Source organism: Oncorhynchus keta, chromosome 26 (genome assembly GCF_023373465.1).
Source record: "Oncorhynchus keta strain PuntledgeMale-10-30-2019 chromosome 26, Oket_V2, whole genome shotgun sequence".
Classification (NCBI taxonomy): domain Eukaryota; kingdom Metazoa; phylum Chordata; class Actinopteri; order Salmoniformes; family Salmonidae; genus Oncorhynchus; species Oncorhynchus keta.
This window is the reverse complement of record NC_068446.1, coordinates 42,366,031-42,388,013: the sequence shown is the minus strand read 5'-3', so window position 1 is coordinate 42,388,013 and position 21,983 is coordinate 42,366,031. Positions and strand designations below refer to the sequence as shown.

Genomic DNA, 21,983 nt, shown 5'->3' with positions numbered 1-21,983 from the left:
GTTAATGATGTGGAAATATTGTACTGAACAAAAATATGAAAAACGGAACATGCAACAAGTTCAATGATTTTACTGAGTTACATTTCATATGAGGAAATCAGTCAATTGAAATAAATAAATTAGGCCCTAATCTATGGATTTCACATGACTGGGCAGGGGTGCAGCCGTGGGTGGGCAGAGCCCCACTCACTTGAGAGACTAGCCCACCCACATTGGAGCAAGGCCCAGCCAATCAGAATGAGTTTTTCCCAACAAGAAGGCTTTATTACAGACAGAAATACACCCTCAGTTTCATCAGCTGTCAAGGGTGGCTGGTCTCAGGCGATCCCTCAGGGAGGGCGGGGTGGGGGGGCTGGATGTGGAGACCCTGGGTTGGCGTGGTTACACTTGTTCTGCGGTTGTTTGGCCTGTTGGACGTACTGCCGAATTCTCTAAAAGGATATATAATAGGAGGTTTATGGTAGAGAACTTAACATTCAATGCTCTGGTGGACATTCCTGCAGTCAGCATACCAATTTGCCCACTCCCTCAAAACTTGAGACATCGGTGGCATTGTGTTGTGTGACAAAACTGCACGTTTTAGAGTGGCCTTTTATTGTCCCCCGGCACAAGGTGCACCTGTGTAATGATCATGTTATTTGAATCAGTTTATTGATATGCCACATCTGTCAGGTGGATGGATTATCGTGACAAAGGAGAAATGTTTACTAACAGGGATGTAAACACACTGGTGAGAAATAAGATTTTTGTGCGTATGGAATATTTCTAGAATATTTTATTTCAGCTCATGAAACATGGGACCAATACTTTTACATGTTGTGTATTTTGTTCAGTGTTGTAGGACTAGGAACAGGGCAGTTCCTTGTCCCTGTCGACAGCTAGACCAAAACAGGAAGCTGTTGAGGCAACTCATCTGTCTCTCTAAAGGCTTCATCTCTCACAGAGATTTGATGCGCTGCTGTCCCGATACATTTTGGATGACATTTTTGTTGACATTTTTGTTACGTTTAACTGGTTTAATTATCAGAAAATCAGCAGAAATCTGAACCTCAAAGCCAGTTCCATTGTTATTTTTTATTCTTCCCCTCTAATCAAGGTCTGATTTAGACCTGGGACACCAAGTGGGTGCTATTAATTATCAGGTAGAACAGAAAATCAGCGGTACTCCAGACCTCCAGGATCTGATTTGAATATCCCTGTACTACACCATGAAATTATATTGAAAGCTAAAGATTATCCCAGTTTTTTTTACATACGTTTGTTATTGGCCTTGCCTGGGATAAAGCAGAACACACATGTTAATTTGTGAACACTGAATGGACAATAATGTAATCTTCTTAATATGCCATTTAGCAGACGCTTTTATCCAAAGCGACTTACAGTCATGTGTGCATACATTCTACATATGGGTGGTCCCGGGAGTCGAACCCACTACCCTGGCGTTACAAGCGCCATGCTCTACCACTAGATGCTCCTAGATGCTACACAACAAGCATGTGATGGTGCGTGTGGGAGGAGGCTGGGAGACCTTTGAGAGTTACCTTCTGAAACACGACCCATGTCGGATGCTCCAGATCTCCAGAGTGGAGGGGAAGACCTCTCCCATGTCCTCCAAGGACCTCACCTCAAACAGCTACCTAGTGGTGGCAGCACACCACCGCAGCAACAAGTAAAGATGGCCGCACACCACCGCAGCAACGAGTAAAGATGGCCGCACACTACCGCAGCAAAAAGTAAAGATGTCCGCACCCCACCTCAGCAACTAGTAAAGATGGCCGCACCCCACCTCAGCAACTAGTAAAGATGGCCGCACCCCACCTCAGCAACTAGTAAAGATGGCCGCACCCCACCGCAGCAACTAGTAAAGATGGCCGCACCCCACCTCAGCAACTAGTAAAGATGGCCGCACCCCACCTCAGCAACTAGTAAAGATGGCCGCACCCCACCGCAGCAATGAGTAAAGATGGCCGCACCCCACCTCAGCAACTAGTAAAGATGGCCGCACACTACCGCCCGAGTAAAGACGTCCGCACCCCACCGCAGCCTCAGCAACTAGTAAAGATGGCCGCACCCCACCGCAGCAACTAGTAAAGATAAAGACGTCCGCACCCCACCGCAGCCCACCGCAGCACCGCAGCAACGAGTAAAGACGCCCGCACCCCCACCGCAGCATAAAGACGTCCGCGCACCCCACCCCACCTCCGCACCCCACCGCAGCAACTAGTAAAGACGCCCGCACCCCACCGCAGCAACGAGTAAAGACGTCCCACCCCCACTCAGCGAGTAAAGACTACCGCAGCAAGATAAAGACGTCCGCACCCCACCGCAGCAACTAAAGACGTCCGCACCCCACCGCAAGTAAAGACGCCCGCACCCCACCGCAGCAACTAGTAAAGATGCAGCAACGAGTAAAGACGTCCGCACCCCACCGCAGCAACGAGTAAAGACGTAAAGATGACGCCGCACCCCACCGCAGCGAGTAAAGACGTCCGCACCCTAAAGATGGCCGCACCCCACCCCACCGTCAGCAACTAGTAAAGATGACGCACCCCACCCGCACCCCACCTCAGCAACTAGTAAAGATGGCCGCACCCCACCGCAGCAATGAGTAAAGACGTCCGCACCCCACCTCAGCAACTAGTAAAGATGGCACCACCGCAGCGAGTAAAGACGTCCCACACTACCGCAGCAATGAGTAAAGACGTCCGCACCCCACCGCAGCAACTAGTAAAGATGGCCGCACCCCACCTCAGCAACTAGTAAAGATGGCCGCACCCCACCGCAGCAACGAGTAAAGATGGCCGCACACCACCGCAGCAAGAAGATGGCAGCAATTCAACCGCTGAAAACCTTCCCACTTGGTTGCCAACAAATTTTCTTGTGGAGTTTTCATTCAATAGGGTTTTCAGTACATTTAACTAAAGCCATCCCTTTAAATATGGTGTACCTTTTAATTAGAATTTTGTCGCCAGACTCACTAGAATATGGAGAGAACGGTTCAGAATATTAGGGGTCAATGAAAGAAAACCATTTCCGTCTCCGTTACAGCACCAATTGGTGGATTTAAAAATACTCTGATCTTGTATATTATTTAGGGTTTAGGAAAGTATTCTGAACAAAAATATAAAACGTAACATGCAACAATTTCAAATATTTTGACGAGTTACAGTTTTACATAAGGAAATCAGTCAATTGAAATAAATGCATTGGGCCCTGATCTATGGATTTCACATGCCTGGGCAGGGGCACAGCCTGGGTTGGGCCGGGAAGGGCATAGGCCCACCCACCTGGGAGCCAGGCCCAGCCAATCAGAATGAAAATGTCCCCCACAAAAGGGCTTTATTACAGACAGAAATACTCCTCCGCACAGCTCTGGTGGACATTCCTGCAACCAGCATGCCAATTGCAATTTAATCAGCTCCTTGATATGCCACGCCAGTCAGGTGGATGGATTATCTTGGCAAAGGAGAAATGCTCACTAACAGGGATGTAAATGAATGTGTGTACAACATTTGCGAGAAATCAGATTTGTGTGTATGGAACATTTCTGGGATCTTTAATTTCAGCTCATGAAACCAACACTTTACATGTTGCATTTATATTTTTATAAAGTGTATTTTGAACTATATATTTTGTTTTAGGCACAACATATTGGTCAATCAAAAATAGTGATTAGATTCATCCTAAAAGTTTAAATTAATTTGTTCAAACCATGAAATATTGGAAAGTGAGAAATGTGTACAATAGAGGTTGAACGGTAGTCTTTAAATTATACCATAATCCCCACTAATCATGGAACTGTGATGACAACGGTCCAGACGTCGTGAACCGTACACCAGTCTAACCTGCTACGGTGTGGTCGGAGTCCCATAATGATTCAATCTGGCTACACGTCCTAAATTACTGGACAATTTGTAACACGTTAGGCTAATATGATCTACTACTGCAGGTGATTATCAGCAACAACCACACGAACGTGACAAGAGGGAGAGAAAAAGGTAAACGAACGATGTGAAGGAGTGATGCAAAAATGTAAGGAAACTAACAGTGACAGTGTATGTGGGTATTACCGTGGAGAGCCTATGAAATTGTGTGAGAATGGTGTTATTTCTATCGGGGGAAAGAAAGATGTTTCACTTAGAACCGACCGGTTGGCTCGACCTTGTTCTTTGTTTCATCACGCGTAAACTCAACCTTTCAAATTGAAGTTGAACTCGCAACTAGCTCTCAAGCTCAACTGGAGCACTGGGCCGGCCAGTCCTATGTAGACCCTTCCCACTGAGATGGAAACCAGCAGTTGTGACAATCTGTGCTAAAATTCAAGGGGGAAAGAAACCCTGTAACAAGTGAACATACAGTACAATCGCTGTAATAATGGGTATATTCTGAACTAGTGATTGAGGTTTTCCCCTAAATATGCAGCTACACTACAGAAGTCACGGCTAGAACACATTTTAAAATGTAATCAGTTTCTTTCACAAGTACAGGTTTACCAGTTACCATGTCCAGGGTCTTCTGGGTTATTTTAGGCCACAATTCAATACTTTATTGAAGTCGACTGTCAAATGCTACATTACCATGTTAAGTCCTAAATATGAATTTGTTTGAAATGTCATTTAGCAGACTTCTTAAAATAGTTAGGTGGGACACAGGCATAGAGAACATTTGTTCTCAAAGTAGACTCAGAGGTAGGAGGGTGAAGAATTAAAGTGTATATACAAAAAGTGGGATTTGATGGCTTCAAAAAACGGACAGGGACTCGGCCCTGGCTTCAGGGGGAAGGAAGCTGGTTCAACCATTGGGGAGCTGCCCTCCTGTCGGGCCGTGAGTGCCAAGAGGTGGTGGAACAGTGCCCTCAGGTTGGTGTAGGGCTGTTCTGTACCTAAGCAACAGGGTCAGACTTATTGTATCCTTTTGATAGTTTAACCAGACAACTTTTAAAGGCATCTATTAAACCTCACCCCGAGACAAAATTGCTAGAGCCAGCTGGTGGACATGTCCACGGTGATACTTTAGTGACCCCTACTGGTAAGTCAGTACTGCCAACGGCAACTATTACAGAGCCAGCTTGCAGTGATCTGTCATAGTCACAGAGCTGTGACCAAAACAGGAATTAGCAGCCAATCACATTCACACAAACTACCAGAACACATTGTGAAAACTTTATTGACTACCTTAACAGAACAAAAGACCCAAGATACACGATACTGCTGCCGACTGTAGGGTCCAGATACAGGCAGGGTGTGGATAACAGAAACTGTAAACATAATAGTAATTAAGTAATAAACTAGCCTACATATATAAAAACACTACTCTTGTGACAAAATCCCGAAGTACCCATTAAATGCCAATTGCGCTGTCGTTCTGGGCCAACTAATTTGTCCTTTGTGGCACTTCACTATACAACGGGACATTAGTCCAGGGCCACAGTCCAAACCAAAAACCCTCACTTTATGCCCATGGGGGAATAACAGCATCATCTTTGCAGGCAAGTGCAAATTATTAGCCAAGCAAGGGAAGCTTGCAACGTAAGCCCCCTCAGCCCTCGTGGTCAATTTGACAAGTTAACGTAAAAACAAAAACGTAAATAAGTTCTAAATTATACAACTAATGCACATGACAGTACAAACATCTCATAAAGTACTATTTGGTTAGCTTTTGGAAATTATATTACTACATTAATCTTCAGATGTTCCAGCTAGACAGGCTGGTAACGGTAGGTAACTAATTAATCTGCTAAGATATTTAGACATGCAATCATAATTGACTGTAGCAAGCTACCGGTGGCTAAAAGACAAATCGCAGGAGGAGCGATGGATTTCCAGGTAAGGGCAGCCATTTTAAAAATCCTTCCTTGCCCTGCAAGTGTACACACTCATCAGGCAGCATTATAGGTTATCAGAAGTGTCCACTTAATGAGGGCTGAAGGGGATAGGGTGCATCTTAAGTGTTTGGACTGTAGCCCAGGTGTGCTAAAACTAGGCCTAAACTAATTGATTATCAAGAAACCAGAGCAGTGTTAAGACCCCCCCCCACTGTTAAATAATTAAATGTACCATTTCAGTTTTACAATCCAGGGTTAAACCAAACAGTCTAGTCTCTTGAACTTGGCCAATCTCCACATTCACTACAAGATTAGCCCACATACAATGCTTAGCTTGATACATAGCACATGTATTGGATAACACCAGCTGTAGGTAGTAACCACCCCTTCAACATGATGGAAGTCAATCAGCACCCTTCTGGTTCAGAAACACAACACTCCAGAGAAACCACAGGATGGGCAGCCATTGTTGTGGGCAGCCCCTCCCATCTATGGAACCTGAAACAGGAACACTTGAGGTCAACATAGATCCAAAACATCACCTAGGCTACAGTAACACCTATACATAGTTACTATCAGAGCCTCAGAGTGGAGTTAGAATCAGAGGCTGTTACCAGCTCTCATACGAGGTGTCAGAAAAGTTATTTTAGTTTTGTCATCACTGGCTCACTGCTACTATACACCAACAATCACTAGAAGACAATGTAGTGTCTGAGCAGTAAGAGGGGTTGTTTACCAGAGGGCCGAGGATCACTGCAGGTCACATGGTCTTAAGATTGGCCAACCAGACTGCAGCATTGAGTCTGGTGGGAGAAATCAGACCAATCATGTCAGTGATGCTAACTGGTGAGGGTCCAAAAAGACAATTAGCACAGAAACATGAAATATATTTATACATTTTTTCTAGCTAGACCAACACAATGAAAGATTTAGAGTGCTTCTATCAAGGGTCAGTATTTGTTATCCAGCCAACTAATTGGAGCATTAAAAAAAAAACAGGTCTTTCTCAGAGTCACTAATATCGATCATTATCATTCAGTAGCAGAACTGGACAAGGTTATCTTCATAGAAAGACCAGCACAAACAGTCATAAACGACACCAGAGACCTTAAGTTAACACCACTGGCTCAAAGTCGTAGTGTGCAAGTGGAGAGCCTGGTTTACCTGGGGGATGGGGTGGAGGGCGGTCCGATGCAGGTCACATGGTCTCAGACTGAAACCAAACTCCTGGCGGGTTGAAGGTTATAAAATTAATCAGTAGAATACCTCACCAGTAATACTGCAACAGTCACATTTATTGAACTAGGGAAGTCACTTAAGAATAAATGTTTATTTACAATGACCGCCTAACCTAGACGGGCCAAATGTGCACAGCCCTATGGGACTCCGGTTGTGATACAGCCTGGAATCGAACCAGGACATGTAGTGAGAGGCTGTGCCTCGCACTGCTGCACCACTTGGGAGCCCAATACTACAATCAGAGCCTCAGAGTAGAGTTAGAATCAGAGGCTGTTACCAGCTCTCATACGAGGTGTCAGAAAAGTTATTTTAGTTTTGTCATCACTGGCTCTGTTCCTTAAACCTGACCAGGTGTTAAGTCAGATTGATTAACTTCGGGAAATGAGACTCACCTGACGACGTGATGGCAGCTTCACATCACGGACTTCGTACAGCCGCCTCTACAGGCCAGAACAGCTAGTCAGCCTGGTGGTGCAATCTGAACCCCTGTTACTGAAGAGACAAATGGTCGATTAGTTCAACTGTATTATGAGTAAAGTGATTCAAGGTAATTAAAGGCGTTGGCTCGGTTCTATTAAGGCCGGGCAGCTAACTAGTTAAAACAGGTCTTTCTCAGAGTCACAAATATCGATCACCATCATTCAGTAGCAGAACTGGACAAAGATATCTTCATAGAAAGACCCAATATTATAGTTCTTTAAAAAATTGCGCATTGTCGACCCACGTGGTGTTATCTACTGTTAAGTAACGTTAGCTTAAAAACAGGTTAGCATGTAATATACTTTAAAAAAAACATTAGCTAGTTAAGGTAGCAACCTACCTAACTATGCTTATTCCACTACATTAATCCTCGAAATAAAACCGGGAGAAAAATCGCTAGCCAAGTTCATTCGTAACCCAAAATTGCAAAAGCAAACGAGGTGCAGCATAGATTAAGACCTAACCTAGCTCTCAACAAGTCTGCAAATGATTACTCACCAAAGGGATCGAGTCATTTTATTGCGGATGCACGGTGTTCGCTGTGCGGCTGCCAAAGACAACTTAGTTTTATAATGATAACCATAATTCTTCCCGGTGGATTTGAGAAGTTTACCACGCCGTGTCTTTGGTAGTGAAAGGCTGAATGAGCTAAGAGCGGGGTATTTATAAGGCTTTTTCCTGTCTGGGGTGGACCCCACCGGATAATCAGCCAATTATTCGTCTGTAGTTCTGAGCTACAGAGGCTCCCGTAGATTACACAAGAATTGTCTGTCCTTCAATGACTACAAATCCCACGAACATTTTTTTTATGGCGAGCAATTTCAAATTCTGTTATCATGTCTAGTTCAGACGGTATTTACAGTGAACGGTTTGTCCCTGACCATTTCTTATGCTTTATTGATGAAATAGTTACATTCAATTCAAATGGAAGTCAACAATTAAATAATTATGATTTCCCACTAAAGTCTTACCAAAAGATATCCACTATAAACACATTGGGATCCATTACTGACCGCAGCACTGCCGAAAACAAAGCACTGTAACCTGATAAGTGATCGTCACAGGATGCATTTTATGTTCCAAGATGGATGCAATGTAACGGATCCATTTTTACCAAAAACCCACAGAGACAATGTCTGTCCCTCAAAATGACAAGAGCACTTAAAGCACTGAGTGAACCAAGTAAGGGTATAGGGAGGAAAATAACAAGTACAAACCACGGCAAGCAAAACAAAGTGACATTTGAGAGAATTTGTGTCCAAAATTTGTGGGATCTTTTATTTCGGCTCATGAAACATGGGACCAACACTTTCCAAGTTGCGTTTACATTTATGTTCATGTATACTTGACATAGCACAGTCCTAATGTATATATCATATTGTCTATAATATATCATATGGTCTAGACATTCTACCACAATAAGTTATTATTCTTACATCAACTTTGATTTGATTCTCCCGGTAGGCTCCACTCCGTCTCAGTAAACTCCATTAATAAGAAGGCAGGGAGAGTGGCTGGCTGCTGAGACTGACTGGCCAGTGGTAGTATCCCGTGTGATACTTAGCAGATACTTTCATCCTAAGTGACTTTTTATGGTACAGTGAGTGCATACAAAGGTATGTGTACAGGGTCCCGTTGGGTAATGAACCCACAACCTCACCACACACTAATCCACCTAAGTCACAAAGGACCACCATGTGTAGGTTATATAGGGCTGGTTTCCCAAACACAAATGAAGCCTAGTCTTGGACTGAAAAGCACTTTCAATGGAGATTCTCCAGGACTCGGCTTAATCTGTGTCCGGGAAACCAGCCCTTAGTGTAACAGTGTAGGCCTAGGCTATATGGGTGTCGTGAACACTTGTCAAAAGCAGTCATACCTCTTTCTGTCTCTTCTCAGCTGCCTCTGCTAGCTGACGTCTCCTCGTCTCCTGGGAAGGAAGCAGAACGTGATGTGTTTCAATCATAGAATTACATAGATAAGGGATTTATAGGATATCTGTGGTTTCACTACCGGTCAAAACTTTGGACACCTACTCATACATGGGTATTTCTTAATTTTAAAAAAACTATTTTCTACATTGTAGAATAATAGTGAAGACATCAAAACTATAAAATAACACATATGGAATCATGTACTAACCAAAAAACAGAGGCAGTAGGATGGTTTGTAATGCTTCGTGCTGGTAGAAAGCCATCTTTACATCTTGCTGAAGTGGGGTGCGGCCATCTTTACTTCTTGCTGAAGTGGGGTGCGGCCATCTTTACTTCCTGCTGAAGTGGGGTGCGGCCATCTTTACTTCTTGCTGAAGTGGGGTGCGGCCATCTTTACTTCTTGCTGAAGTGGGGTGCGGCCATCTTTACTTCTTGCTGAAGTGGGGTGCGGCCATCTTTACTTCTTGCTGAAGTGGGGTGCTGCCATCTTTACTTGTTGCTGCGGTGGTGTGCTGCCACCACTAGGTAGCTGTTTGAGGTGAGGTCCTTGGAGGACATGGGAGAGGTCTTCCCCTCCACTCTGGAGATCTGGAGCATCCGACATGGGTCGTGTTTCAGAAGGTAACTCTCAAAGGTCTCCCAGCCTCCTCCCACACGCACCATCACATGCTTGTTAATATAATATAATATATAATAACATAATATAATAATATAATATATGCCATTTAGCAGACGCTTTTATCCAAAGCGACTTACAGTCATGTGTGCATACATTCTACGTATGGGTGGTCCCAGGAATCGAACCCACTACCCTGGCGTTACAAGCGCCATGCTCTCCCAACTGAGCTACAGAAGGACCACTGTGTGTAGCATCTAGGAGAAGATTACATTATTGTGCATTCAGTGTTCACAAATTAACATGTGTGTTCTGCTTTATCCCAGGCAAGGCGAATAACAAATGTATGTAAAAAACTGGGATAATCTTTAGCTTTCAATATAATTTCATGGTGTAGTACAGGGATATTCAAATCAGATCCTGGAGGTCTAGAGTACCGCTGATTTTCTGTTCTACCTGATAATTAATAGCACCCACTTGGTGTCCCAGGTCTAAATCAGACCTTGATTAGAGGGGAAGAATAAAAAATAACAATGGAACTGGCTTTGAGGTTCAGATTTCTGCTCATTTTCTGATAATTAAACCAGTTAAACGTAACAAAAATGTCATCCAAAATGTATCGGGACAGCAGCGCATCAAATCTCTGTGAGAGATGAAGCCTTTAGAGAGACAGATGAGTTGCCTCAACAGCTTCCTGTTTTGGTCTAGCTGTCGACAGGGACAAGGAACTGCCCTGTTCCATTATTACACTCAAGCTGCTGGTAAAATGACAATTTCAGCAAATTGCTGCTGTTGCTATCTGCTGCATTCTGAAGGAGATTGGGCATCGATAGTAATGCATTTAAAACTCCTGATAATACTGTGTGATGATTTTCCACTTTGCTCATCAATCAATCAGCTTAATGTACTGTCTCACTAATCATTCAGCTTAATGTACTGTCTCTACCTGCTCACCAGTCAATCAGTTTAATGTACTGTCTCACTAATCATTCAGCTTAATGTATTGTCTCTACATCTTCACCAGTCAATCAGCTTAATGTACTGGCTCTACCTGCTCACCAGTCAATCAGCTTAATGTACGGTCTCTACCTGCTCACCAGTCAATCAGCTTAATGTACGGTCTCTACCTTCTCAAGGCACAACAGAGAGTAAGTAGTCCGTACGGCCCAGTACATGCCTGCCATCCAGGACCTCTACACCATGCGGTGTCAGAGGAAAGCCCTAAAAATGGTCAAAGACCCCAGTCATAGACTGTTCTCTCTACTACTGCATGGCAAGTGGTACCGGAGTGCCAAGTCTCGGACAAAAAGGCTTCTCAACAGTTTTTACCCCCAAGCCATAAGACTCCTGAACAGGTAATCAAATGGTTACCTGGACTATTTGCATTGTGTGCCCCCCAACCCCTCTTTTTACGCTGCTGCTACTCTCTGTTTATCACAGATGCATAGTCACTTTAACTATACATTCATGTATGTACTACCTCAATTGGGCCGACCAACCAGTGCCTCCGCACAGTGGCTTACCAGACTATATGCATTGGGGCCCACCCACCACCCCCTCTTTTAAGCTACTGCTACTCTCTGTTCCATCATATATGCATAGTCACTTTAACCATATCTACATGTACATACTACCTCAATCAGCCTGACTAACCGGTGTCCGTATGTAGCTGCGCTACTTTTATAGACACAGCGTCTCACAGCGGTTGGAACAAAGGACAGATTTCCACCGGTCCAATGTCCACTGCTCGTGTTTCTTGGCCCAAGCAAGTCTCTTCTTCTTATTGGTGTCCTTTAGTAGTGGTTTTCTTTGCAGCAATTCGACCATGGAGGCCTGATTCACAGTCTCCTCTGAACAGTTGATGTTGAGATGTCTGTTACTTCAACTCCGTGAAGCCTTTATTTGGGCTGCAATTTCTGAGGCTGGTAACTCTAATGAACTTATCCTCTGCAGCAGAGGTAACTCCAATGACCTTATCCTCTGTAGCAGAGGTAACTCCAATGACCTTATCCTCTGTAGCAGAGGTAACTCCAATGACCTTATCCTCTGTAGCAGAGGTAACTCCAATGACCTTATCCTCTGTAGCAGAGGTAACTCTGGGTCTTCCTCTCCTGTGGCGGTCCTCATGTGAACCAGTTTCATCATAGCACTTGATGGGTTTTGCAACTGCACTTGAAGAAACATTCAAAGTTCTTGAAATATTCCGTATTGACTGACCTTCATGTCTTGAAGTAATGATGGACTGTAGTTTCTCTTAACTTATTTGAGCTTTTCTTGCCATAATATGGACTTGGTCTTTTACCAAATAGGGCTATCTGTATACCCCCCTACGTTGTCACAACACAACTGATTGGCTCAAACGCATTAAGTAAAGAAATTCCACAATTTAACTTTTAACAAGGCACACCTGTTAATTGAAATGCATTCCAGGTGACAACTTCATGAAGCTGGTTGAGAGAATGCCAAGAGTGTGCAAAGCGGTCATCAATGCAAAGGGTGGCTACTTTGAAGAATCTCAAATATAAAATATATTTTGATTTGTTTAACACTTTTTTGGTTACTACATGATTCCATGTGTGTTATTTCATAGTTTTGCTGTCTTCACAGCGTAGGCTAGTGGTTAGAGCACTAGTAACCAAAAGGTTGCAAGTTCAAATCTCCGAGCTGACAAGGTACAAATCTGTCGTTCTGCCCCACTGTTCCTAGGCCGTCACTGAAAATAAGAATTTGTTCTTTACCGACTTTTGCCTAGTTAAAGGTAAAATAAAAACTCTACAATGTACAATAGTTAAAAAAAATAAAACACATATGAGCAGGTTTCCAAACTTTTGGCCGGTAGTGTATATTAACATTCACACCTCATATCCAAATCTAAGCAACATTGATTTACACACATATTTAGATTGTTTACGATTTGGATGTAAAGTGTGAAAATGCTAATATAGGGTACAACACATAGGACATAATACAGCCAGCCTTCTGTCACCTGGAGTGGCGTGACCCACGTACCGCTACGGATCCCCACCCCAACGAGGATATAGTATCCGTTTTCTGACTAGTATCGAACTGCGGCTTGGTAGTATTGTTTCATGTAATGTATTTAGTGAATTTTATAGATTAAGCTTTTAGGTTTGTGTGAGTGCAAGTTGAAGGAATATTAACGCACCCTACTTGCTGTGAAATGCCAACGATATCCTCTTTCATGTTTCCTTTCCCAAAACAGTCTTATCGCTCTGTCAAACAGTACACACTTTCAACTTCTTGTCCTAGGCTACTTGGCTAAGTACTTACACCAGGCCAGCTAGTAAACATTAGCATGACAGATCTAGCTACATGTAGAATTTCCATAGGCTCGGGCCACTATGTATGACTAGATCAAGGTCACCGTTATAAATCGTTGACCAGTACAGCAAATTAAGTAAAACCACAAATCCTTTCGCTTTGACCAAAGCGCTACACCGTAATCAACTAAGTTAAACGCTACAGTGCCATATAAGTCGCAATGTTATGAACAGCTATACATAAAAAGTTGTTTAAACATTTCTCTGTAAGAAAATAATTCCTACAATGCACCAGTTCTTTCCAGCTCTATTCTGTTTGAAGCGAAGACTAAAGGATTAGACTAATTTAGAACGTCGTCTTTGATCGGAATGCCTGTCAGTAGGATTGATTCTTAGAACACATCCATTGTGTCTATTTTAACCACTGACAAGTGTTCATGTAACATTCACAGGCAAATCGCTAGAGCCGGCTGACGAACATACGATTGAGTTACTTTACATATCCCCATTGATAAATCAGTACCACGAATGGCCACTATTACAGAGACAGCATGGATAGCAGTGATGGATCATACAGAGAGTTGCATTAGAACTATGAACCAACTAGATACTAATCCAGTATCAATGTCAGTCACACAAAGTGCTAGAACAAAACGTTATAAAACTTTATTGACATCATAAAAATATTCAAACTGAACACCAGTCTTCACACTGGAGATCAACCATACTGTTGCTGACACCAGTTGTAGGGTACACTTAAATACGTATATTTTTAAAGTAGGCAAATCGTTAAGAACAAATTCTTGTTTACAATGACGGTCTACACTGGCCAAACCTGGATGACGCCCTAAGAGATTTCCGATCATGGCCGGTTGTGACACAGCCTAGATTCAAACCAGGGTGTCTGTAGAGAGGTCCCCAGCACCTTAAGACAGGTGCGCCACTCGGGAGTTTATAGGTAGGGCAAGCAGAGGGAGGGGTGACGAGTACATTGTAACTTTAGGCTTTTGACAACTGGGCTCTATTGTCTACTTCCAGAGTCAGATGACCTCAATACCATTTATGTCTCTGCATCTAGTTCGAAATGAAGTAGCTAACTGGCACAATTGTAAGTCAGCGTTAGCGAAATGAAGATTGTCTGTGGTATCTGCTAACATCTGCTAACGCTATAAGCAATAGCTGGCTACTTCCTTTAAACTGGATGCAGACCAAACTGATATCCATGACATCAGACTGGAGAAGTAAATAAAAGGCCCCATTAAAAAGAAAGACTGAAGTATCCCTTTAAGGGCCGGCAGTACTTCCCCATTCTGGGCCAACCAATTTGCCTGTCCTTTGTGGCACTTTAGGATATAACTGGGCAGTAATTCAGGTGTGATAAAACTAGCCCGTAGTAATTGTTTTGTGGATCGGAAAGCAGCGCTTTATCGCAGACAGCCCTCCCCATCTCAGCTACCGTTACACCTTCTCAGTTTAACAATTTAGGGACACCAAGAAATTGTCACAACTCGCTAAATTGCAACATTGATATCATTATAGGTTATCAGAAGTGTCCACTTAATGAGGGCTGAAGGGGGTAGGGTGCGTCTTAAGTGTTTGGACTGTAGCCCAGGTGTGCTAAAACTAGGGCCTAAACTAATTGATTATCAAGAAACCAGAGCAGTGTTAGACACCCCCCACTGTTAAATAATTAAATGTACCATTTCAGTTTTACAATCCAGGGTTAAACCAAACAGTCTAGTCTCTTGAACTTGGCCAATCTCCACATTCACTACAAGATTTTGCTCACGACTTGGCCCACACACAATGCTTAGTTTGATACATAGCACATGTATTGGATAACACCAGCTGTAGGTAGTAACCACCCCTTGAACATGATGAAAGTCAATCAGCACCCTTCTGGTTCAGAAACACAACACTCCAGAGAAACCACAGGATGGGCAGCCATTGTGGTGGGAAGCCCCTCCCATCTATGGAACCTGAAACAGAGGAACACCTGGTCAACGTAGATCCAAAACATCACCTAGGCTACAGTAACACCTATACATAGTTAATATCAGAGCCTCAGAGTGGAGTTAGAATCAGAGGCTGTTACCAGCTCTCATACGAGGTGTCAGAAAAGTTATTTTAGTTTTGTCATCACTGGCTCACTGCTACTATACACCAACAATCACTAGAAGACAAAGTAGTGTCTGAGCAGTAAGAGGGGTTCTTTACCAGAGGGCCGAGGATCACTGCAGGTCACATGGTCTCAGATTGACCAACCAGACTGCCACACTGAGCGCCTAAGTCCTGTTGGGAGAAAGGTTGAGAAATATGAATACCTCACCAGTAATACCACTATAAGTCACAGAATACCCTACTGTCACATAGATGTTAACTAACAAGAGCCTCAGAGTGGAGTTAGAATCAGAGGCTGTTACCAGCTCTCATTCGAGGTGTCAGAAAAGTTATTTTAGTTTTGTCATCGCTGGCTCTGCTCCTTAAACCTGACCAGGTGTTAATAAGTCAGACTGATTAACATTGGGAAATGAGACTCACCTGACGACGTGATGGCAGCTTCATGTCACGGACTTCTTACAGCCGCCTCTGTAGACCGAAAATCACCCTCATTACAGATCCCCTGAAATACAACACCTGTTACTGACACGACGGATGGTAATTTGAGACACTTAATTTATTATGCAGTTGTTAACTAAAGTTGTTAAGGCCGGGCCAACTAGCTAACTGGTTAACTAATACGAGTCATAAAAACCCAGGTCTTTCTCAGAGTCACTAATATCGATCACCATCATTCAGTAGCAGAACTGGACAAAGTTATCTTCATAGAAAGACCAAAGATAATTATTAAAACGTTGTGCGGTCTAGAAGGGAAAAAAAGGCTTTTACATTAGCGCACTATGGACCCACGTGGCACTAGCTAGGGTAATGTTAATTAACGTTAAACCTTTAACTTCAAAGTTTAGTTTATAACGGTTGGCATGTAATTTACTTTAAACATTAGCTAGTTAACATAGGTAACGTATTCTTCCACGAAATTATTAATTGGAAGAGTCGTAAGCCAAAATAGCTAACGTTAGCCATCTTGAAGCAAACTATGTGCAGCGAAAATAAATGACAAAACTAGGCTCAACAAGTCTGCAAATGATTACTCACCAAAGGTAGTTTATCATTTTATGACGGATGTATTGTATTTTCTGTCCGGATGCCAAATATAACCTAGTTTTATAATGATAGCCATAATGCTTCCGACAGACGTTTTAACTCAGCGAAAGAGCGAACAAGGGAAGAGCAGACTATTTATAGGGCTGTTTTCCTGTCTGACGTGTACTCCGGATAATCAGCCAATTATTCATCTGTAGTTCTGAGCTATAGAGGCTCCCGTAGGTCAGACAGAACGATCTGTACTACAAGGACTACAAATCCCACGAATATATATTTTATGGCGAGCAACTTTAAAAACTGTCATCATCATTGTCTAGCTCAAACGGTATGTACAGTGAAGGGTTTGTCTCTGACCATTTATGCTTTTTTTAAATGTATTTTTTTACCAAAGAGATGACTTCCATTTGAATGGAAGTCAACAATGAAATATGTTTTTAATGATAATGCTGAATTTCTACCTAACGATAACCATCATAAACACATTGGGATCCAGTACTGACCCATAGAGCTTATTAGCAGTACTGCTAGAAACTATTTATTTAATTTATTTATTTAACCTTTATTTAATCAGGTATGCTAGTTGAGAACAAGTTCTCATTTACAACTGCGACCTGGCCAAGATAAAGCAAAACAGTGCGACACAAACAGAGTTACACGTGGAATAAACAAACATACAGTCAATAATACAATAGAAAAATAAAAAGTCTATATACAGTGTGTGTAAATGAGGTAAGATAAGGGAGTTAAGGCAAAAAATAGGCCATAGTGGCAAAGTAATTACAACATAGCAATTAAACACTGGAGTGATAGATGCACAGAAGATGAGTGTGCAAGTAGAGATACTGGGGTGCAAAGGAGCAAAATAAATAACAGTATGGGGATGAGGTAGTTGGATGGGGTATGTACAGGTGCAGTGATCTGTGAGCTGCTCTGACAGCTGGTGCTTAATGTTAGCGAGGGAAATATGAGTCTCCAGCTTCAGTGATTTTTGCAGTTCGTTGCAGTCATTGGCAGCAGAGAACTGGAAGGAAAGTCGGCCAAAGTAGGAATTGGCTTTGGGGGTGACCAGTGAGATATACCTGCTGGAGCGCGTGCTACGGGTGCGTGTTGCTATGTTGACCAGTGAGCTGAGATAAGGCGGGGCTTTACCTAGAAAAAGACTTGTAGATGACCTGGAGCCAGTGGGTTTGGCGACGAGTATGAAGCGAGGGCCAGCCAACGAAAGCGTACAGGTCGCAATGGTGGGCAGTATATGGGGCTTTGGTGACAAAACAGGTGGCACTGTGATGGACTGCAGCCAATTTGTTGAGTAGAGTGTTGGAGGCTATTTTGTAAATGACATCGCTGAAGTCAAGGATCGGTAGGACGGGTCAGTTTTACGAGGGTATGTTTGGCAGCACGAGTGAAGGATGCTTTTTTTTTGCGAAACAGGAAGCCGATTCTGGATTTAATTTTGGATTGGAGATGCTTAAATGTGAGTCTGGAAGGAGAGTTTACAGTCTAACCAGACAACTAGGTATTTGTAGTTGTCCACGTATTCTAAGTCAGAACCATCCAGAGTAGTGATGCTAGACGGGCAGGTGCGGGCAGCGATCGGTTGAAGAGCATGCATTTAGTTTTACTTGCATTTAAGAGCAATTGGAGGCCACGGAAGGAGAGTTGTATGGCATTGAAGCTTGCCTGGAGGTTAGTTAACACAGTGTCCAAAGAAGGGCCAGAGGTATACAGAACGGTGTCGTCTGCGTAGAGGTGGATCAGGGAATCACCCGCAGCAACGTTATGTATACAGAGAAGAGAGTCGGCCCGAGAATTGAACCCTGTGGCACCCCCACAGAGACTACTGCCAGAGGTCCGGACAACAGGCCCTCCGATTTGACACACTGAACTCTATCTGAGAAGTAGTTGGTGAACCAGGCGAGGCAATCATTTGAGAAACAAAAGGCTGTTGAGTCTGCCAATAAGAATGTGGTGATTAGGTTACAATGCACTGTAATCTGACACGTGATCATCACAGGAAGTACATTATGTTCCAAGATGGATGCAATGCAACTGGTCCATTTTTTTAAACCAAAACCCCCACAGAGAGAAATGTCAACAAGAGTCTTTTATTTCTACAAAATTTTACATTGGCGTGACTTCATGCCCCTCAAAATGGCAAGAGCACTTGAAGCAATAAGGGAATAGGGAGGAAAAGCACTCGAGTACAAAGCAAGGCAGGTAAAAAAGTCAATACTTCATCAAGTACACATGCTTCTTTCCTTCCATTTCATTGTGGTCGACAGGTAAGGCCAGTAGGCAAAAATCGACTCAAGTCCTATATGTTACCATCGTACCGACAGAACGCATAAGTAATATTACTGTTCATGCACAGGTTGAAATGGGGAAAAACTCTAAATCTACGAGAATCAGCCAACTACCCCATACAACACGTCAATCTGTCAACGATTTCATTATACTTAAATAAAGCAGAGATCAAGATAAATATCCTTCGAACATTACAAACCAATACTAAAGTGGAGCAAATAACTTCTATTGCACAGACAATAGGAAAACCAAACCTTAAAGTCAAATGTCAATTGAATAGTGTTGGTGCATGAACTCTAAAACAGCATTCAAATGTGGTTCAAAAGTAGTTATATAAAATGTAGCTAATTTTCCACACTGATATACAATAGAAAATGTTTTATGAATCATCTAGGCCTATGTTGAACATTAAATACTTGGTAGCATATATATCTTTTTTTTTAGGAGAAATCTATCATATAAAACTGTCACAAGAATGAGAACATTCTTTAAAATGTTTTAAATGTCAGAAAAAAATTACAAAAGCAGTAAGCAAAATGGTATAAAATCTGCAAAGTTGAAATGGCAGAGAAAGAGAGAGAAATGTAGAGAGAGCAAGAGAAGGGGTGAGAGAGAGCAAGAGAAGGGGTGAGAGAGAGCAAGAGAAGGGGTGAGAGAGAGCAAGAGAAGGGGTGAGAGAGAGCAAGAGAAGGGGTGAGAGAGGAAGAGAAGGGGTGAGAGAGAGCAAGAGAAGGGGTGAGAGAGAGCAAGAGAAGGGGTGAGAGAGAGCAAGAGAAGGGGTGAGAGAGAGCAAGAGAAGGGGTGAGAGAGAGCAAGAGAAGGGGTGAGAGAGAGCAAGAGAAGGGGTGAGAGAGCAAGAGAAGGGGTGAGAGAGCAAGAGAAGGGGTGAGAGAGAGCAAGAGAAGGGGTTAGAGAGAGAGAAGGGGTGAGAGAGAGAGCAAGAGAAGGGGTGAGAGAGCAAGAGAAGGGGTGAGAGAGAGAGCAAGAGAAGGGGTTAGAGAGAGAGCAAGAGAAGGGGTGAGAGAGAGAGCAAGAGAAGGGGTGAGAGAGAGAGCAAGAGAAGGGGTGAGAGAGAGCAAGAGAAGGGGTGAGAGAGAGAGCAAGAGAAGGGGTGTGAGAGAGAGCAAGAGAAGGGGTGAGAGAGAGAGCAAGAGAAGGGGTGTGAGAGAGAGCAAGAGAAGGGGTGTGAGAGAGAGCAAGAGAAGGGGTGTGAGAGAGAGCAAGAGAAGGGGTGTGAGAGAGAGCAAGAGAAGGGGTGAGAGAGGGCAAGAGAAGGGGTGAGAGAGAGGGCAAGAGAAGGGGTGAGAGAGAGAGCAAGAGAACGGGTGAGAGAGAGGGCAAGAGAAGGGGTGAGAGAGAGGGCAAGAGAAGGGGTGAGAGAGAGGGCAAGAGAAGGGGTGAGAGAGAGGGCAAGAGAAGGGGTGAGAGAGGGCAAGAGAAGGGGTGAGAGAGAGGGCAAGAGAAGGGGAGAGAGAGGGCAAGAGAAGGGGTGAGAGAGAGGGCAAGAGAAGGGGAGAGTGAGAGAGAGCAAGAGAAGGGGTGAGAGAGAGAGAGAGAGCAAGAGAAGGGGTGAGAGAGAGAGAGAGAGCAAGAGAAGGGGTGAGAGAGAGAGCGAGAGAAGGGGTGAGAGAAGGGGTGAGAGCGAGGGCAGAGGACTAGTAGATGGAGAGAGAGAGCGAAAGGGGGAAAGAGCAGAGAAAGAGAGTGGCAAGACGCCTGGTACAGTTTACAGATGTACTGTGAGCGTGTATACTGTATGCTACTCATAGCTGTGTCATAGTCACCCTGTCCGTTCCAAAGATCCATATATCTTGTACATCTTGGCATTAGGGGAGGCATGTACTGCGGTGCACACGGCCAACATCGAGCAGCAGAACCTTTCTTTATACCAAGGCGAAGCATGGCAAACTATCCTACTGCCTCTGAAAAAGCTTGTATTTAAAATAGAACATTTTTAGAAGGACAGACAGCCAAAAAGGCATTTTCAAGTCAACTGGTACCAATACTCTTCATGTTGTTGACTGAACCTCAGTGTGGATTGAGACTTTCATAAATCTCTCCATGTCCGTCGATCTTTAGCCCACCTGCCACTACAGACAGAAGGGGGGAAAAAAGTGAATTTTGTTATTGAATAGGAATGACCACAGCAATTAACAGTATATTGCCTGTATGAAGTTCCTATTCCTATTAAATATATATGTAAAATATTGTGACACTAACATTTCTACGGCTCCAACTGAGCATCAACCAGCAGTTACAATGCATCTCCAGACATTACCTAATCTGTGTTCTAGATGAAAGGACCCACCTTCAGCCCTCCCCCTTCCCTTCCCCCTCCAGACATCACCTAATCTGTGTCCTTACATGAAAGGATCCACCTTCAGCCCCCCTCCTCCTCCTCCTCCTCCTCCCCCTCCAGACATCACTTAATCTGTGTCCTTACATGAAAGGATCCACCTTCAGCCCCCCTCCTCCTCCTCCCCCTCCAGACATGACCTAATCTGTGTCCTACATGAAAGGACCCACCTTCAGCCCTCCTCCCCCTCCAGATATCACCTAATCTGTGTTCTAGATGAAAGGACCCACCTTCAGCCCTCCTCCAGAAATAACCTAATCTGTGTCCTTACATGAAAGGATCCACCTTCAGGCCCCCTCCTCCTCCTCCAGACATAACCTAATCTGTGTCCTACATGAAAGGACCCACCTTCAGCCCCCCTCCTCCTCCCCCTCCAGACATAATCTAATCTGTGTCCTTACATGAAAGGACCCACCTTCAGCCCTCCTCCTCCTCCAGACATAACCTAATCTGTGTTCTACATGAAAGGACCCAACTTCAGCCCTCCTCCTCCTCCAGACATAACCTAATCTGTGTTCTACATGAAAGGACCCACCTTCAGCCCTCCTCCCCCTCCAGACATAACCTAATCTGTGTTCTACATGAAAGGACCCACCTTCAGCCCTCCTCCCCCTCCAGACGGAGACGTGGTCATCTCTTGTTTGTTCATCTCCTCCTGTTTCTTTTTCTTTCTCTCAACTGCTTCTGGGTTTTTGACACCCCTGTAGGTTGTCTAAGAGGAGATGGGGAAGTCAGAATGGCAGCTGGCTAAAGACATTGTTTGTGTCTCAAATGGAAGGGTTGC

General features: G+C 43.7%; 1 protein-coding gene and 7 non-coding genes across 15 annotated transcripts; all 8 read right to left on the bottom strand.

Annotated features, from left to right (window-relative positions):
* Nucleotides 1-5,148: 5,148 nt before the first annotated feature.
* On the bottom strand, nucleotides 5,149-21,759 carry LOC118375553 (helicase SRCAP-like). 8 transcript variants are annotated; one of them, XM_052480943.1, is made up of 6 exons: nucleotides 21,370-21,394; nucleotides 16,531-20,933; nucleotides 15,916-15,997; nucleotides 6,989-7,051; nucleotides 6,561-6,627; nucleotides 5,149-6,322 (listed from the first exon to the last, which is right to left on the bottom strand). In XM_052480943.1, exon 2 carries the CDS (start codon nucleotides 20,743-20,745, stop codon nucleotides 19,360-19,362), a length of 1,386 nt encoding a protein of 461 aa, XP_052336903.1. In that variant the 5' UTR covers nucleotides 20,746-20,933; nucleotides 21,370-21,394; the 3' UTR covers nucleotides 5,149-6,322; nucleotides 6,561-6,627; nucleotides 6,989-7,051; nucleotides 15,916-15,997; nucleotides 16,531-19,359. The 8 variants fall into 8 exon arrangements, with proteins under 8 accessions (XP_052336903.1, XP_052336902.1, XP_052336904.1 ...); XM_052480942.1 differs by lacking the exons at nucleotides 6,561-6,627; nucleotides 6,989-7,051 and adding an exon at nucleotides 15,592-15,666; XM_052480944.1 differs by lacking the exons at nucleotides 6,561-6,627; nucleotides 6,989-7,051 and adding an exon at nucleotides 15,592-15,666 and having other exon boundaries at nucleotides 15,916-15,963.
* LOC118375562 (small nucleolar RNA SNORD60) lies at nucleotides 6,403-6,491 on the bottom strand. Its single transcript, XR_004823845.1, has one exon. It is a non-coding gene; the product is annotated as a small nucleolar RNA SNORD60 (small nucleolar RNA).
* LOC118375559 (small nucleolar RNA SNORD38) lies at nucleotides 6,827-6,896 on the bottom strand. The gene has a single exon (XR_004823841.1). It is a non-coding gene; the product is annotated as a small nucleolar RNA SNORD38 (small nucleolar RNA).
* Nucleotides 7,305-7,393, bottom strand: LOC118375561 (small nucleolar RNA SNORD60). The gene has a single exon (XR_004823844.1). It is a non-coding gene; the product is annotated as a small nucleolar RNA SNORD60 (small nucleolar RNA).
* On the bottom strand, nucleotides 7,672-7,741 carry LOC118375560 (small nucleolar RNA SNORD38). Its single transcript, XR_004823842.1, has one exon. It is a non-coding gene; the product is annotated as a small nucleolar RNA SNORD38 (small nucleolar RNA).
* LOC118375557 (small nucleolar RNA SNORD60) lies at nucleotides 15,434-15,522 on the bottom strand. Its single transcript, XR_004823839.1, has one exon. It is a non-coding gene; the product is annotated as a small nucleolar RNA SNORD60 (small nucleolar RNA).
* On the bottom strand, nucleotides 15,762-15,850 carry LOC118375558 (small nucleolar RNA SNORD60). The gene has a single exon (XR_004823840.1). It is a non-coding gene; the product is annotated as a small nucleolar RNA SNORD60 (small nucleolar RNA).
* LOC118375555 (small nucleolar RNA SNORD38) lies at nucleotides 16,137-16,206 on the bottom strand. Its single transcript, XR_004823838.1, has one exon. It is a non-coding gene; the product is annotated as a small nucleolar RNA SNORD38 (small nucleolar RNA).
* Nucleotides 21,760-21,983: the final 224 nt, after the last annotated feature.